Here is a 14,961-nt window from a genome sequence, read left to right as displayed (position 1 = left end):
ATGAAATCGGGAACTCTTACGCCAGAGGTGGACATGTTTTGCCCCTCGTACTAGTTTGGAATCAGCCAATGCTTTCATTCATTGGCTCAACCAGATTGATTTAGACTTTTAATATGAATCAATCCAGGTTAAAAAAAATAAAATCAAAGAAAAAAAATTAATTGATCCAAAAAATCTGACATTAATTCATTAATTTTTTTAAAAAATAATTAAAATAATATTATTTTATTTTAAAAAAATATCTTGAAGTCAACTTGAATAACTCAAACCCAATCTTTTAATCTATAACTCGAGTCTTATTCTAGATTATATTTTAAAATTATGTTGTTATAAATTCTACCCAGCACAATATCTTCAAGACACAACGGAGAGTCAAAATATGTATTTGAAATTTTTTTATTTTTTTAATATTTTTAAATTATTTTGATGGATTAATGTTGGTAATAAATTTTAAAAAATATTATTTTAATATATTTTTAAAAAATATTTGTACTTGTTAAAATGCGTTATTGTCAATGTCGAGATCTTCATGGCTAAAACATCATATCATAATTTAGTTATTTGGCAATTATAGAAACGCAAGCATATTCTTTCTTCTTGTATTATTTTCCTCCTCGAGACGTAGTATCCAACATGGAAAAGGTCACAACATGCAAACATTACATAGTTTGGCCCATACCACAGATCCAAACCCAACAACTTTTGTCGATTGCATGGAAATTCTCCTCTCTCTCGTAGAAAGGTTCCAGACTCCCCAAAGAAAGCAGCAATTTTGCTACTCTCTTTATCGATCGATTCAAAGATTACTTCCTTCAAAATCACAGAACTAATATGAACGTAAGCGTTTCCTTCTCAACTACCAACCACAATGTACAGCCCATAAAAAGATTCTTCGAGGAAATCCACATCTCTAATTTATTCTACCTGTAAGTATGCACGCAATTTTGCTATAGGACAGCAGAAGGCATAAGAAAAAACCAAACATTCCAAAATACTAGGTGCATCTCTTTGTTACTTTCTTCCAGCTCTAGCTATAAAAGCCGTTGTACGTAGTCCAAATCAAGAAAGAAAGAAATGAATGCCCTCTATAATCTAGCTCTATGTCCAACTCCATGCTCTCATAGCACTCCAAAACATAACACAAAGTGGAAAACTGAAGTGAATGGGACTGCAACAGTGGCTCTCAAGGGAAAGGCATTGTCCAGAGCAAGTTCTGTAACTGGTAAGCAAAGAAGAATTGTCTCAGCTGCATCTGCTACAGAATTGACTCGTGTCAGTGAAACAAAAGGTCGACAAAATATCCCAACCGAGAAGCAGTTGGTTGATCCATTTCGTCAAGGGACCATCACTGAAGGGGGTGTTAGATACAGACAGACTGTTGTTATAAGGTCATATGAAGTCGGTGCTGATAAAACTGCAACATTGGAAAGCATTCTCAACCTTCTTCAGGTTAATTACTTGACAGAAACATTTTTAGTCTTTGTGAAGAGTACTGAGAGCATTCTCAAACATTTCACTATGAAATTCTCGTGAGGATGCAGGAAACAGCATTGAACCATGTGTGGGTATCTGGGCTACTAGGTGATGGATTCGGTACCACACATGGCATGGTAAGGAATAACCTCATATGGGTTGTAACAAGGATGCAAGTTCAAGTTGATGAATATCCCATCTGGTAATTAACCGTCACTTGTACGGAAGAAAATTATTGATGCATTGAATCGCAAAGGTCTAGTCACATTTTGGTGAGTTAAAAACGTGGATACTTGAGAAGCTAACTGTTTTTTGCAGGGGTGAAGTAATGGAGGTTGACACATGGGTCGGGCCATCAGGGAAAAATGGAATGCGGCGAGATTGGCTTATCAGAAGCGATGTCACCGGAGAAGTATTAGTTCGGGCTACAAGGTATGACTCTGAACGTCCTCATTCTTTCTTTCATGGTTCTCTTGGTTTCTCTACTAAGGCGTTGCAAATCTGAAACAGTACTTGGGTGATGATGAACCAACAAACTAGACGGCTTTCAAAGATGCCAGAAGTAGTCAGAGCTGAGATTTCACCTTGGTTTATAGAAAATAAAGCATTTGAAGAAGAAATTCCTGAAAAAATATACAAGCTGGATACGAATGCCAAATTTACAAACAGCAACTTGAAGGTGATTTAGTATATTACTACCTTCAATATCAAAAATAGACTTCCGCCATCATACCCATACAATTTTCTCGGTCTAGAAAACATTAATATAAGCACAATCAAACAACGAAGCGATCCTGCTTTTGCCCTCAATCTAGATTCTAGGATCAGGAATATGCTGATAAGTTGCCTGTTGTCTATGTAGCCCAAGAGAAGTGACTTGGATATGAATCACCATGTGAACAATGTCAAGTACGTTAATTGGATGCTGGAGGTAAAGACATAATCACCCTGGCAAACCAATCTCATTACAAAATCTGGATAGCAGAACATGAGAATTGTAATCCTCGCTTTCTATACAGACCATCCCGCACAAGTTTTTGGAGAACTATCAGCTAACCAGGATTACTCTGGAGTATAAAAGGGAATGCAGCAGTTCAGACGTCGTTGAATCACTATGCAAACCTGAAGAAGAGAGATTTGAAGAAAGGCATCAAGACAGAAATGTTGGCAATGAAGATTCACTATCGTCAGCTTTATTTCAGGATGGTAACCACAGTAAATCATTCAAGGCATACACCCATCTTCTACAGATTACAGGAGATAAGGAAAGTGAAGAGATTGTTCGAGGTCGAACCATTTGGAGAAGAAAACTCTAGACTATGCACTAGGTACCCAGTGAGCTCATGCCAAGAAGAGCTGCTAGGCTATATATGGTAGCAACTGTCATTACATAAACATTCTAGCAGACAAGAATGTTAATACTTCCACTACAGCCTAGATAGGAATCAGGTATAAGACATAGTGACATACACGAGGGCGAGCTTAGCATGCTTTGTCTACTGTGTTCATTGGCTATTTGCCATTTAATTGCTACGAATAGTTGCTTTGATTACATTCATCATCAGGTGTTCAACGTGACAGCTACTTAGCTTGATTTTACATTTTAAAATTAATGACAATCCATGAAAAAAACCATGCTATTCTCTTCATTTTAATTTGAAAGATGGCAATTTTATCCCCAAAAAATAAAATATTCAATTTTAAGTAGTCATCAATTTGGTTACCATGAGCATTGAATTGTTAATTTAATATATTCCACATTTTTTTATAAATTAAACTGTGAAATGAAAATCACAAGATCATGATATCCAATCCTAGCAACATATATTTAACTCGATCAAAAATAAAATAACAACGAAAAAAATAATACACACACATATAGAGGGGGGGGGGTAAAGCCATGCTTAGAAATAGCTGTATATCTAGGACCAAAGAATAGAAATCTTTTATATCTTAATCAAAATGGTTTGTTGAACAGTGGATGAGAATTATGTTTACCTTCAAGGCTCTGCAGCTATTATGAGAAACTCATAAGATCTCACAGCACAGCTTTCCATCTCCGAAGCTGTGAAAGTTGACCACACAATCCAATGCCAAAAGGTGGGCGAAGGTTCTGCTGCTGAAGCTCTACCATTTATGACATCAGTTACCAAAAATTGAGGGAAAATAGATTGATGAATTTAGTGTACATTTTTTGTTTACAAACGAATCAACCCTTTGTTAAAGTATGATTATGCTCTTCTGACAGCAGGCCCAAGGAGGAGTTACAGTGGCCCTTCTATTCAGCAGTATGTAAGGACAGATCGGAACTTCGTGTGGGGTCCTGAATCTATATACGCAGTATAAATAATATAATAAAATTATTTAAAAATTTAAAAAAATAGAAAAATTTGAAGTTATATGGAAATTTATTATATGAAGATGCCATTTTTATTAGTTTTAATTAATTATTTAAAAGTTAGATTGTTACAAATATTGACTTTTAATGATAATTTATATAAACTATTAATAAAAAAACTTTTAAACTTTTATTTAAAAAAGGAAGATTGTTATGCATAGAGTTCTAGTTCTTTATTTTATGATTTATATAGTTGTTTTCCTAACATATAACAACTAAAAAAATAAAAGATATAACTTATTATTTAAAAGAAAATATGAAAATCCTCGTAAATTGGTCAAATATTAATTTTCTCCCTGAATAATATACATATATTAATTCAAGATAATTTTAAAAATTAACTCAAGTAAGTTCTTGTATGATTTTTCTACATTTAGAAATATAATCCTTATATTAATTATATTCTAGTTTTTAATTTTTAAAAAATATTTTAGACAAATCATACTTAATTAAATCATTCTAGTTTAATTTTTGACTAATAGTTCTTAATATGTATGACCCATTAGGTTACTAATATGATGTGATGGCTAAAATATAAATGATAATTCTAATTAAATAAAATTAAATAAATTAAATAATTTATTTATTATCAATTCAATAATTGATTAATTTATATTTGATAATCAAGTGTATCATCTAGTAATGTGTTATGATCCCTCAAATATTAGATTTAAGGTTAAATCTAGTAATTAAATTTAACCTCTCAGTGATTATTTTTTCAATGTAATTAATATCTTTATATCAATAATGTTCTTTAACATTAAAGCATGGAGTATGTATTATATATTAAATTATATTTATTTTCTATATAATAGTTGATGATCGTTTAAGTAAGATTTGAAATTCTTTTCAAAAATTATTTCGTCTTATCCAAGGATTTATCAATCAATATTATTTGAAAGCAAATAGAATATTTTTTCTAATACATTTAGGGTGATAAATGCTCTCTTAATCACTCAAGTATTTTCATATAGTTCATGTTGTATCCAATATCTACTCTTTCATTACCCCGATTAAAATAATATGTAACATTATTAAAACATAACATTCTCTATATAAGATAATTTAATGATCTTAAGTTTAATGATCACTTACACAACTATCACGTGAGTTTTTTTTATAAAAATAAACAATATTTCTATATAGAATTTTCATACAAATCAATTCAATATATATATTTTATAACAAATATCTATATATTAGTTTTAATATTCTTATACCTCCGCTTATAAAAACAACTGTTTCATTTCATTAATAACATGAAACAAAAGGATAAGAATTGACATAATGCTTTGCATGATAAGCTCGAGAATATATGTTACCACCTTACTAAAGTCTCAGGTTTCATTGAGCCAAAGATCTTTAACTTTAAGATCAAAATCCATGACATTCATATAATCAATTAAGTTTCATAATGGCCTTTCTTCCAGCCACAACTTACACCAAATCGAAAGGTCCCCTTTGCTCAAGTTATAAATGAAGCATTTATTTAGGTGGGAGAAGGTTTCAAAAATGGATCACTACATAAAAAGAAGAATTTGGGGAAACATCTTCCTTAAATAAATTATTTGTGATAATAAATATTAACCCACACCTTATTCCTACAATAAAAAAAAAACATTATAATCTTGTTTCCCTAAGAGAGCAATGCCAATAGCTATTGTCTCTCTAGTTCACAGGCCACTAAATTTCCTTGGGCATGAAACAGACTCCCATTTAACTAGGTGCACACCTTCATCTCTATTTGTTCTTCCTCAAATAAACCTTCTAATTAGCCTACTAATACCATTATATATAGATTGAGGTGGCTAAAATAACATAAGTGGGGATACATGATAATACTACTCTACCTAAAATAACTCTCCCCGCCTTGTTTATGAACCTTCTTTTTCAATCCGAAAACTTCTATCGAATCCTATCTAAAATCAAACTAAAATCAGACCATTTAACTCTCTTCTAGATTAATAGAAATCCAAGATACTTGCCAAGTTTGCTTGCAAATTTAATTGTCGATAATTGGGAGATCTTATGTTTTACTCGTCTTTAGACATGTTTTCAGCACATCACCCTCAACTTCTCAAGGTTAGCTTTTAGACCAAAAGCATTACAAAAATATGCTAGCACACTAGTCATAGACTACATCTAAGCTGTATTAAATTTAGAAAATAATAGGAGATCTTCCACAAAAAATGAGAGTTGTCTGGACCTCCTCTCAAAATATAAATTATTAGATCCCCTTACTTGAGACGACATGTTAGAGAAAAGGAGGGAAGCTTAGATCCATTCCAAAGGAGAGTAAAGGAGGAGGAACAAGTCATAGTACTAAGAGGGAAATCAAAGTCCTTTAAAATGGTCTGCAAGAAATCCCAATTCACCCTATCATAAACCTTCTCTAAGTCAATTTTCACAGCCAATTAGTTCGTCCAAGTATGGTCGTAACTTATTCACTAGCAATTTTATGATAAGCTTGCAAATGACATTACAGAGGTTAAGGCTAAGTTGCATTGGGCTTCTTATTTTTTAGTTAGAATTTATACATGAAAAGTTGAAAGTTTTAACTTTTCATTAAATAAAAAATTTTATAACAAATTTTTTATTTAAGTTAAAATTTATTTATAACCAAAGATATTTATTATTTTTCTATGAGTTAAAAGTTAAAAAAATAACTTAAATCAATTAACAAAATCTCAATCTCTTATTTTTTGCTTTAAATAAAATAAGTTTTATCTTTTGATGAAATATGAAATATTAATGCCTTGAGTTTAGTTGGGAAAAAAAACAGTAAACTAATAATATTTAAAATCATTATAATTATATAGTGTCTTCAAGTTATAATATTATCAAATACTTTTATTTATTATATCATTACAATTTATTATCCAAAACACTAATCCTTTTAGGGTTTTTAATATATCTCAAGACACAAAATACTATTTATTAGAATAATATCATGACTTTTTTGTCCCTTGATTATGTTGTTTTTGGCCTTAATTTTGGGGGGTAGGATGGACTTTTCATCATGATATAAATATCTTTTGAGAATTATTTAGGGTTATTTTAGCAACTAGATTTTTAAATACATAGTAAAATTATCAATATAACCCTTTAATAAAATAATTTAATGCTTTTTGTACTAGGATGTTTTTGTATATTTTAATTTTTATAAAACAATTGAATTACTACATTATGTTTTTTTTTACCCTTGGATTTAGGAGTTTGGCTGTGACTTTATCATGGTTCTGTTTGTTAATATTGTTTGGTTTTAAGATTATTTTTTATTTTTGCACAAAAAACATAAAAAAAAAACAAAAAACTTACTACGCATGTGTTAACTGCTATATTGTTTTTTAATGGTGTGTGCAACTAATTGTTATAATAGCGATTTCGTCAAATCATTTGACTTGTCGTAACATCCACTTCCTTTATGGTTGATGTGTGTACAATAATTTAATTTAGTTTGGTCTAAAATTATTTTTTTTTCCTTTTTTTTCTTGTATTACATGTTGGTCGTGGAAAAATTCATGCCAGCCCATCAACCTTTTTTTTTTTTGATTCAGTCTCTCTTATGTTATTTATCATTTTTTTATTTACATTTATTGTTTTTAATTAAATTTTATTTTCAATTTCACCTCTATTTATTTTATTTTTTATATAAATATTTAAATCATCAATTTCACTAACTTGGGATTTAAATGTTTTTAACCCATCATTTCTTTTCTATTAAAAAACAATTGTTTGGCTAGTGATAATGCACAGACAACATATCTAATCTTACTACTATCTAACTTAACAAATTACATCGTAATTATGTTAATTACTATATCGCAATATGGCAACAAATTGTTGCTCAAAAGATATATTATCACCTTTTTAAGTATAAGTGATTGCAAATTATGAGGTATAATCATTCAATGAATCCTAAAAAGTTATTTTATATTTTTGTAATTCAACTAATTAATTTGCAATTATAATAGTTACAAGTAATTGAGTATATTTTCAATTAAAAAAAAATATTTGTTTGTTTATTGAAAAAAAATATATCATTCAAATCATAAAAAAATATATTTATAAATAATTTAAACTTTATTTTATAATGCCATAAGCTTAAAGGCACTCAAGTAAATAATTCTTCTATTTGCAAGTAAGTTGACTAAGTAAACCATCCCTATATTTAAAATTATAATTTTTTTTAATATTTTTTAAATAATATTAAATATTAAAAATATACCATAAGAAACATCTAAAAACACATGTAAATCTTGGATTAGCGAGTCCTGCAAAATGAATCTCACTTTAATACTATGATACAGTGATTAATTTACATTCTTAGGTTTTTTATCATTTATTTTCTTTAATATTTATCATGGTGTAATCTTTTATTTTATATAAAAAAAAACATTTTACTTAATTTCCAATAGAAAGATTAAAATAAAAATGTAAAACGAAACACCACCGTTTCATTAAAAAAGAAAAAGAAAAAACATTTCTCCATTTTCTTTTTTTTAAAAAAAAAAACCGTTGATTACTCGCTTGCCATCTAAAAACCCCAACTTCTCATTTCATTTTTCCACAGAACCCCTCTCTTCCTAGGTTTGTTCTCTTCCACCTTTACCCCTACCTCCCTACTTATTTTACACTCTCACGCCACTGAATTCGGGTTAGGGTTTCAAACAAACCATTCAATGGCAGCTGTCTCCGCTCCTAGATCTTCCAAAACTGAGTCCTACATCGACAACAAGCGGAAAGAAGACATCCGCCATGCCAACATCAAGGCGGCGTGCGCGGTGGCTGACGCCATCAGAACCAGTCTTGGTCCTAAAGGAATGGACAAAATGATTTCAACGGCGAGCGGCGAAGTCATCATCACCAACGACGGCGCCACCATTGTTAACAAGATGGAGGTTCTTCAACCTGCTGCGAAGATGCTCGTCGAACTATCTAAATCTCAAGACGCCGCTGCTGGTGACGGCACCACCACCGTCGTTGCCATCGCCGGATCGTTGCTTAAGCAGTGCCTTACTCTCCTCTCCTCTGGTATCCACCCTACTGTTATCTCCGATTCATTGCATAAAGCTTCAATTAAAGCTGTCGATGTTTTAACTGCAATGGCTGTGCCGTTAGAGTTAACGGACCGTGACTCGTTAATTAAATCCGCTAGTACGTCATTAAACAGTAAAGTAGTTAGTCAATATTCATCATTGCTAGCTCCCTTAGCCGTTGATGCTGTTTTGTCTGTTGTGGATCCTGCGAAGCCTGATTTAGTTGATCTTAGGGATATTAAGATAGTGAAAAAGCTTGGTGGAACCGTGGATGATACGGAGATGGTTAGGGGTTTGGTTTTCGATAAGAAAGTGAGTCATGCTGCAGGTGGGCCTACACGTGTTGAGAATGCGAAGATTGCAGTTATCCAGTTTCAGATTTCCCCACCAAAGACTGATATTGAGCAGAGTATTGTGGTTTCTGATTATGCACAAATGGACAGGATTCTGAAGGAAGAGAGGAATTATATTTTGGGTATGATTAAGAAGATTAAGGCTACTGGGTGTAATGTGTTGTTGATTCAGAAGAGTATTTTGAGGGATGCGGTGACAGATTTGTCTTTGCATTATTTGGCAAAAGCGAAGATTCTGGTGATCAAGGATGTGGAGAGGGATGAGATTGAGTTCATTACTAAGACTTTGAACTGTTTGCCTATTGCAAATATTGAGCATTTCAAAGAGGAAAAGCTGGGTTATGCCGATCTTGTTGAGGAGGTTTCACTTGGAGATGGGAAGATTGTGAAGATTACTGGGATTAAGGATATGGGAAGGACCACCACGGTACTTGTACGTGGGTCTAATCATTTGGTTCTTGATGAGGCAGAGCGGAGTTTGCATGATGCGCTGTGTGTCGTTAGGTGTTTGGTGAGTAAGCGTTTTTTGATTGCTGGTGGTGGGGCTCCGGAGATTGAGCTGTCACGGCAGCTTGGGGCATGGTCAAAGGTGCTTCACGGGATGGAAGGATACTGTGTGAAGTCATTTGCCGAGGCACTTGAGGTCATTCCATATACTTTAGCAGAGAATGCAGGATTGAACCCAATTACTATTGTGACTGAACTGAGGAATAGGCATGCTCAAGGAGAGATCAATACAGGAATCAATGTGAGGAAGGGGCAGATCACGAATATTTTGGAGGAGAACGTGGTGCAGCCTCTGCTTGTCAGTACAAGTGCCATGACACTGGCAACAGAGTGTGTCCGGATGTTATTGAAGATCGATGACATTGTTACTGTCAGGTAGATTGAAATTGAAGATGAAATGTGTTAGGCTATCCGTGTTTAGTCGCTAGGCTGTCTTGAATTTGTGGTTTGAGCCTCTTAGGAATGGGGCTGTTTTTCCTTCAGGTTTTTCTTCCCCCGGGAAAAATCTTAGTGATGAGTTATGGTTAAAGAATTTTGTTGGTTGACATTTGATTTGTTTTGGGATAATTTATTCGGAGATTTTTTATTTTTTGTCCCCAGCATCTAGCCTTCCTGACTTTTGATCTAACCAGATCATGGTATTTAATTTGCATATTGCATCAGGCGTGTTGCTGAATAGATTATTCTAGTTGAGCATCTCTTCTTATTGAGATTATATCAACTTGGATGGCAATCTTTGCGGCAGTTCGTGTAAATTGTTAAATCTAATACTAAATGTAACTTGCTAGCTCAATTTTCAAGCTTTTTAGAGATGGTATAAGCAAGCGTTTCGTTGTCTCTCTGTAGAGCACGCTCAGGTTAAGTATTCACATGTAAACTTGAATGTTCAATTCTGTAGCTTCTAATAGATCAAGTTTTGCTTGTTGTAATCTACAGATGGACTATCCACAATATTGATCTTTGCGATGCCTCGTCACGATTTAGACTTCTTAAGCTTCAAAGAGTTTCCCAACAGTGACGTTCAGCAGTCGCCTGACCAGCAAGAAAAATAAACAAATCTAGTAAATTGGAGGTCAGAAGTATTTAAATTTATCAACTCAACTTTAAATGTATGGTAAGAAGAATAATGTACACAATCTGATTTGAAAGAGAAACCGTAGCCAAAGAATAATGTAAAAGGTGTGGAATTGTTTTGAAACAAGGAAGCGCTAGTACAAATCCATAGTTATAAGACCCATCAATATGGAAAGGCAATTAATCATAAAGTGAAATGAAAAGAAAAAACAATTAAATAAGCATATTAATGTTGTAGACGTGTAGTGCCAGGCTCATTGATAGTTTGGCCTTCATACCCGATAATCTTGGGGGTAAAAGCATGTGGCTAGAAGAAAAAAACCAGAGGAAGAGAAAAACAAGGAGAAACAGAGGAGAGGGTGTTCGTTCGACCAGTAACCTCGCGTCTTTATCGCTAGCGGCCCAGCGCCAGGTAACCCTACCCCCCGTTTTGCAATTTCAAATAACCATATACAGTGCAGAGCATGATTAATTAAGGCGCCCCTGCATGGTTTGATCACTAGGCCGGACCCATAATCAAGCTAGACTGGTTGGATCTCCAACACAAAAATAAAAAAAGAAAACAGTTGAGATCAGAGGCCCAGCCAGCTCAATTTTTTTTGAGCTAAGGATGTATTTGGCAAAATACTTCTTTATATCCTTTCTTTTTAATTTTATTTTTTTATATTTAGCTAAAATTCTTTTTTGATATTAAAAAATTTCAAAAAACCTGTGAATTCTTTTGAATTTATTTGTTGGCCCATGCCTTTTTTTATATAACTTTACTTAATATTGGATTGCGGATTTATATTATAAAATGCAAATCTAACATGCAATATATATCTATTTTAAAAAAATAATAATAAATATATATATATGTTTTGCTTTCAATTCAAATTTTACTAGCTTATTCATTGGCGGCAAAGTCAGGAATATTTATATTTACTAATGCTAAAGTTAGAAATATTCTTAGTATTCATTGATTTCAGAATTAGAAATAATTGATAATTATTCTGATCTCTAATTTTCATGGATGTTAAAGTCAGCAATATTATTTTTTTTCACGTAATATTTACCAACGCTATAGTTGGAAATATTCATAATTAAATATTTACTAACATCAAAGTTATGAATATTAAAGGCAAAACATTACAAGTATAATACAACAAATCTTTAGCAATTTAAGACAAAACTATCAATGCAGCCTACTTTAGATAAAATGTTTAAGGGATGATAATATCTTCTTTTTTACGTAACCAATTTCGGACCATAAAATCTCTGTTGACTAGTTGGAGTTGCTAGTGACCATAATATTAGGTAGTGATTTTTTAAACAAGACATTTCCCCTGTAAGAATAAGATATCAGATATTTGTTCTTTTCATATGAAAATTTTAAAATTCGTTGCAATATCAGGTATAATAAAAGGTAACAATGACATCATAATTTCTTTACAAAAGTCTTACAATTAGGCAATTCAATCAGCTCTGACAATTTTAGCTGATCAAGTTAACAACCTCAAATGAATGAATGTGAAGCTATAGACTTTTAAATGGAGTAAGGTTTGATTCAAATGAAACATGTGCATCCCCTTTACCACCTTCAGGTGGTCTCATGTGATAATGACATCAGAATTTCTCCAACGAAGTCTTGATAGTGAGCAACTCAGTCATCCAAAGTTGAAACCCAATTATGTAACCTTTCTTTTCTTTTGTGCATACTCAAACGCTTCTTATAGGTTCTTATCAAGGGTTCACGACATTTCCTTTAAGATCAAGGGTCAAGAATAGATTCAAAATTCTTCCAAAAACCATATAAATACCCTTCTAAAATCAAAGGTATTCTAGATATCTTTCTAATATAAAAGCAAGCCCTTGCAGTCTGCTTTAATTATTTTTAATTTATTTTTGTGTTTATGTTTAGCAAGCATAACAAAAAGGTTTGGAATGCTTAACAAATGATGTTTCATTCACCTCTTTGTTGTTGTGATATTCATTTTAATATTGTTATTTTATGAAGTTTTTGATGTTTTGATTCATAGTTGTTGTTGTTTTAAGTTTGTTTTGGTACATAATATTGTTTGAGTTTGTGTTTTGATCTAGTTTATACATGTTAATACAAAGGTGTTTAACATAGCTTTGTTATGCATGTTTATGCACAAAATGAGTTCAAAAAAAGCTTATTTTGAATCCATATTACATGAACATATAGGTTGTGTTAATATTGTTGTTTTGGATTTGGTACCTCAAGCTTAATTTTGGTGTTTTGATATTTTTTATTATTGTTTTTTGTTCAACTATGTTTGTGCATGTCGGTGTGACTTGTTGGGATAAAAAAAATATGTTTTAGAAGCAAAAAATATTGATTGTGAAGGCTTGTTAGTCGCGGCATTTTTGACACGTGATTGAGTTTTGGTTAGCAATGTTCTTCATGTTCTTATGAAGAACATTACCTAGCTACATGATTTGGACAAATTTTATTCTATTTCTTTGCCCAGAACTATTTTTTAAACTTGATTAGGTAATAATTTACAATCTATTCGCATCATTAACATGTTTTAATATGTATAAATTTGTTGGTTTAGTTTTGATGTTGACATTTTTTTAGGTCAAATCGTGTTGATTCATTTAAAATTAAACTAAATGGACACTTGATTATTGAACTTGCATGATTTCCAACATGTATATGCCTTTGGCTTGTCCATTTTGGGTCTAATTTGAAAATCCTGGCTATTGGGTTTTAATTTTTGGGTTTCTTTATGTTCTCCCTATGAACATTATGTTAGTTACATGATTTAGACAAGTTTTGGTCATTTTCTTTTTGCATAACACTTTGTTGGGCATTATTAACAAGCAAACTAATGTTTATTTGCATAAGTAACATGTTTAAAATAGATTTTAAGCTTTACGTTTTGGTTTTGAACCAAAACTTATTTCGCTAAAAGCATGCATTTTTAGTGAAAATCAAAGAAATTGAATGTTAGATTATTGTTTCTTGAATGATTTCCAACAAGTATGTGTTTTTTATATGACCAAATTTGGTCTGAATCTGAGCCTCTATTGTTGGGTTTTGTTCGGCTCCTGATATTATTCTTCTTTTTTCTTCATTTTTAATGAGTTTGATCCATTTCGTTTAAAGTATTTTTTTGTGTGTTTTTGACAAGTCTAATCCATTTCTTTCTTTGGTTTCATTTTTTGTCTACTTACGAGTTTAACTAGAATTGTTTTGTTTGGTTTATGGTCGAATCAAAGATTTTGAGTAAACTGAAGTGAGCCAACCCGGTCAAGTAAAAAACAAGGGTCTTATACCCTGTTTGGTTTTTGCCACTTTTTCGACAAAAGGTCTTATGGTTTAAGGTTGTGTTTGGTTTAACATCTTTTAGGTTTATTTTGTTATGTTATGTTACAATTTCTTCTTGAACCAAACAAAGCCTAAAAAAATATATATATTTTTTAAATTTTGCATATGGCCAAGAATCCTAAATTTCAAGCATCTTTTTTTTTTTTAAAAAAAAATTAAATCCTAAACGATGTCATTTTATACCGAAACAAACTATTTTGGTCAAAACTCAATGTTTCATTTAAATGAAACAACACTTTTTTGACATCCTTAAGGTTTAAATTTGGGATTTGACTAAAACTCAATTTAGTCCTTTGTATTTTGATTTTTTTTAATTACATCCCTAATTGACTTCAAATTTTTAATTTTATGCAAATTTACTTTTTCCAAACTCAAATATCAACCATAAAGTTCAACGCCTTTTCCTTTTAATTATTGGTTTTGAATTTATAAAAATTGATTTTCAATTGACCATTTAACTTTTAATTTGCTTCAATTTCACCCCTATTTGCAATCAAATTGAGTCCTCAAAGTTTAATGTCTTTTTTAAAAAGGTTCTTGGTTGTGAATTTCTTTAATTTAACCTTTAATTAACCATAAACTTTGATTTTCTTATAATTTTGTTATTAATTTCAATCAATTGACTTCATAAAAATTAAATTTAGTCATCTAAAATTTCAATCTTCTCGATTAAGCTCAAATTAGACTTTCAAATTTAATTTTTTACCAATTAAGTCCTTAATAAAATTAATTTGATCCATTAAAAATACAATTAAATCCTTGCACCTAATTAAATCTTTT

General features: G+C 31.5%; 2 protein-coding genes across 2 annotated transcripts; both read left to right on the top strand.

Moving 5' to 3' along the window:
* The first annotated feature begins 1,074 nt into the window (after positions 1-1,074).
* LOC105117960 (palmitoyl-acyl carrier protein thioesterase, chloroplastic-like) lies at positions 1,075-2,951 on the top strand. The gene is made up of 6 exons (XM_011015785.1): positions 1,075-1,449; positions 1,542-1,675; positions 1,792-1,905; positions 1,984-2,152; positions 2,336-2,404; positions 2,493-2,951. Exons 1-6 carry the CDS (start codon positions 1,075-1,077, stop codon positions 2,787-2,789), a joined length of 1,158 nt encoding a protein of 385 aa, XP_011014087.1. The 3' UTR covers positions 2,790-2,951.
* A 5,460-nt stretch (positions 2,952-8,411) lies between these two features.
* LOC105117959 (T-complex protein 1 subunit delta-like) lies at positions 8,412-10,398 on the top strand. Its single transcript, XM_011015784.1, has one exon. It carries the CDS (start codon positions 8,554-8,556, stop codon positions 10,147-10,149), a length of 1,596 nt encoding a protein of 531 aa, XP_011014086.1. The 5' UTR covers positions 8,412-8,553; the 3' UTR covers positions 10,150-10,398.
* Positions 10,399-14,961: the final 4,563 nt, after the last annotated feature.

Source organism: Populus euphratica, unplaced genomic scaffold, assembly GCF_000495115.2.
Source record: "Populus euphratica unplaced genomic scaffold, PopEup_1.0 scaffold1649.1, whole genome shotgun sequence".
Classification (NCBI taxonomy): domain Eukaryota; kingdom Viridiplantae; phylum Streptophyta; class Magnoliopsida; order Malpighiales; family Salicaceae; genus Populus; species Populus euphratica.
This window is presented reverse-complemented; position numbering and strand designations above follow the sequence as displayed.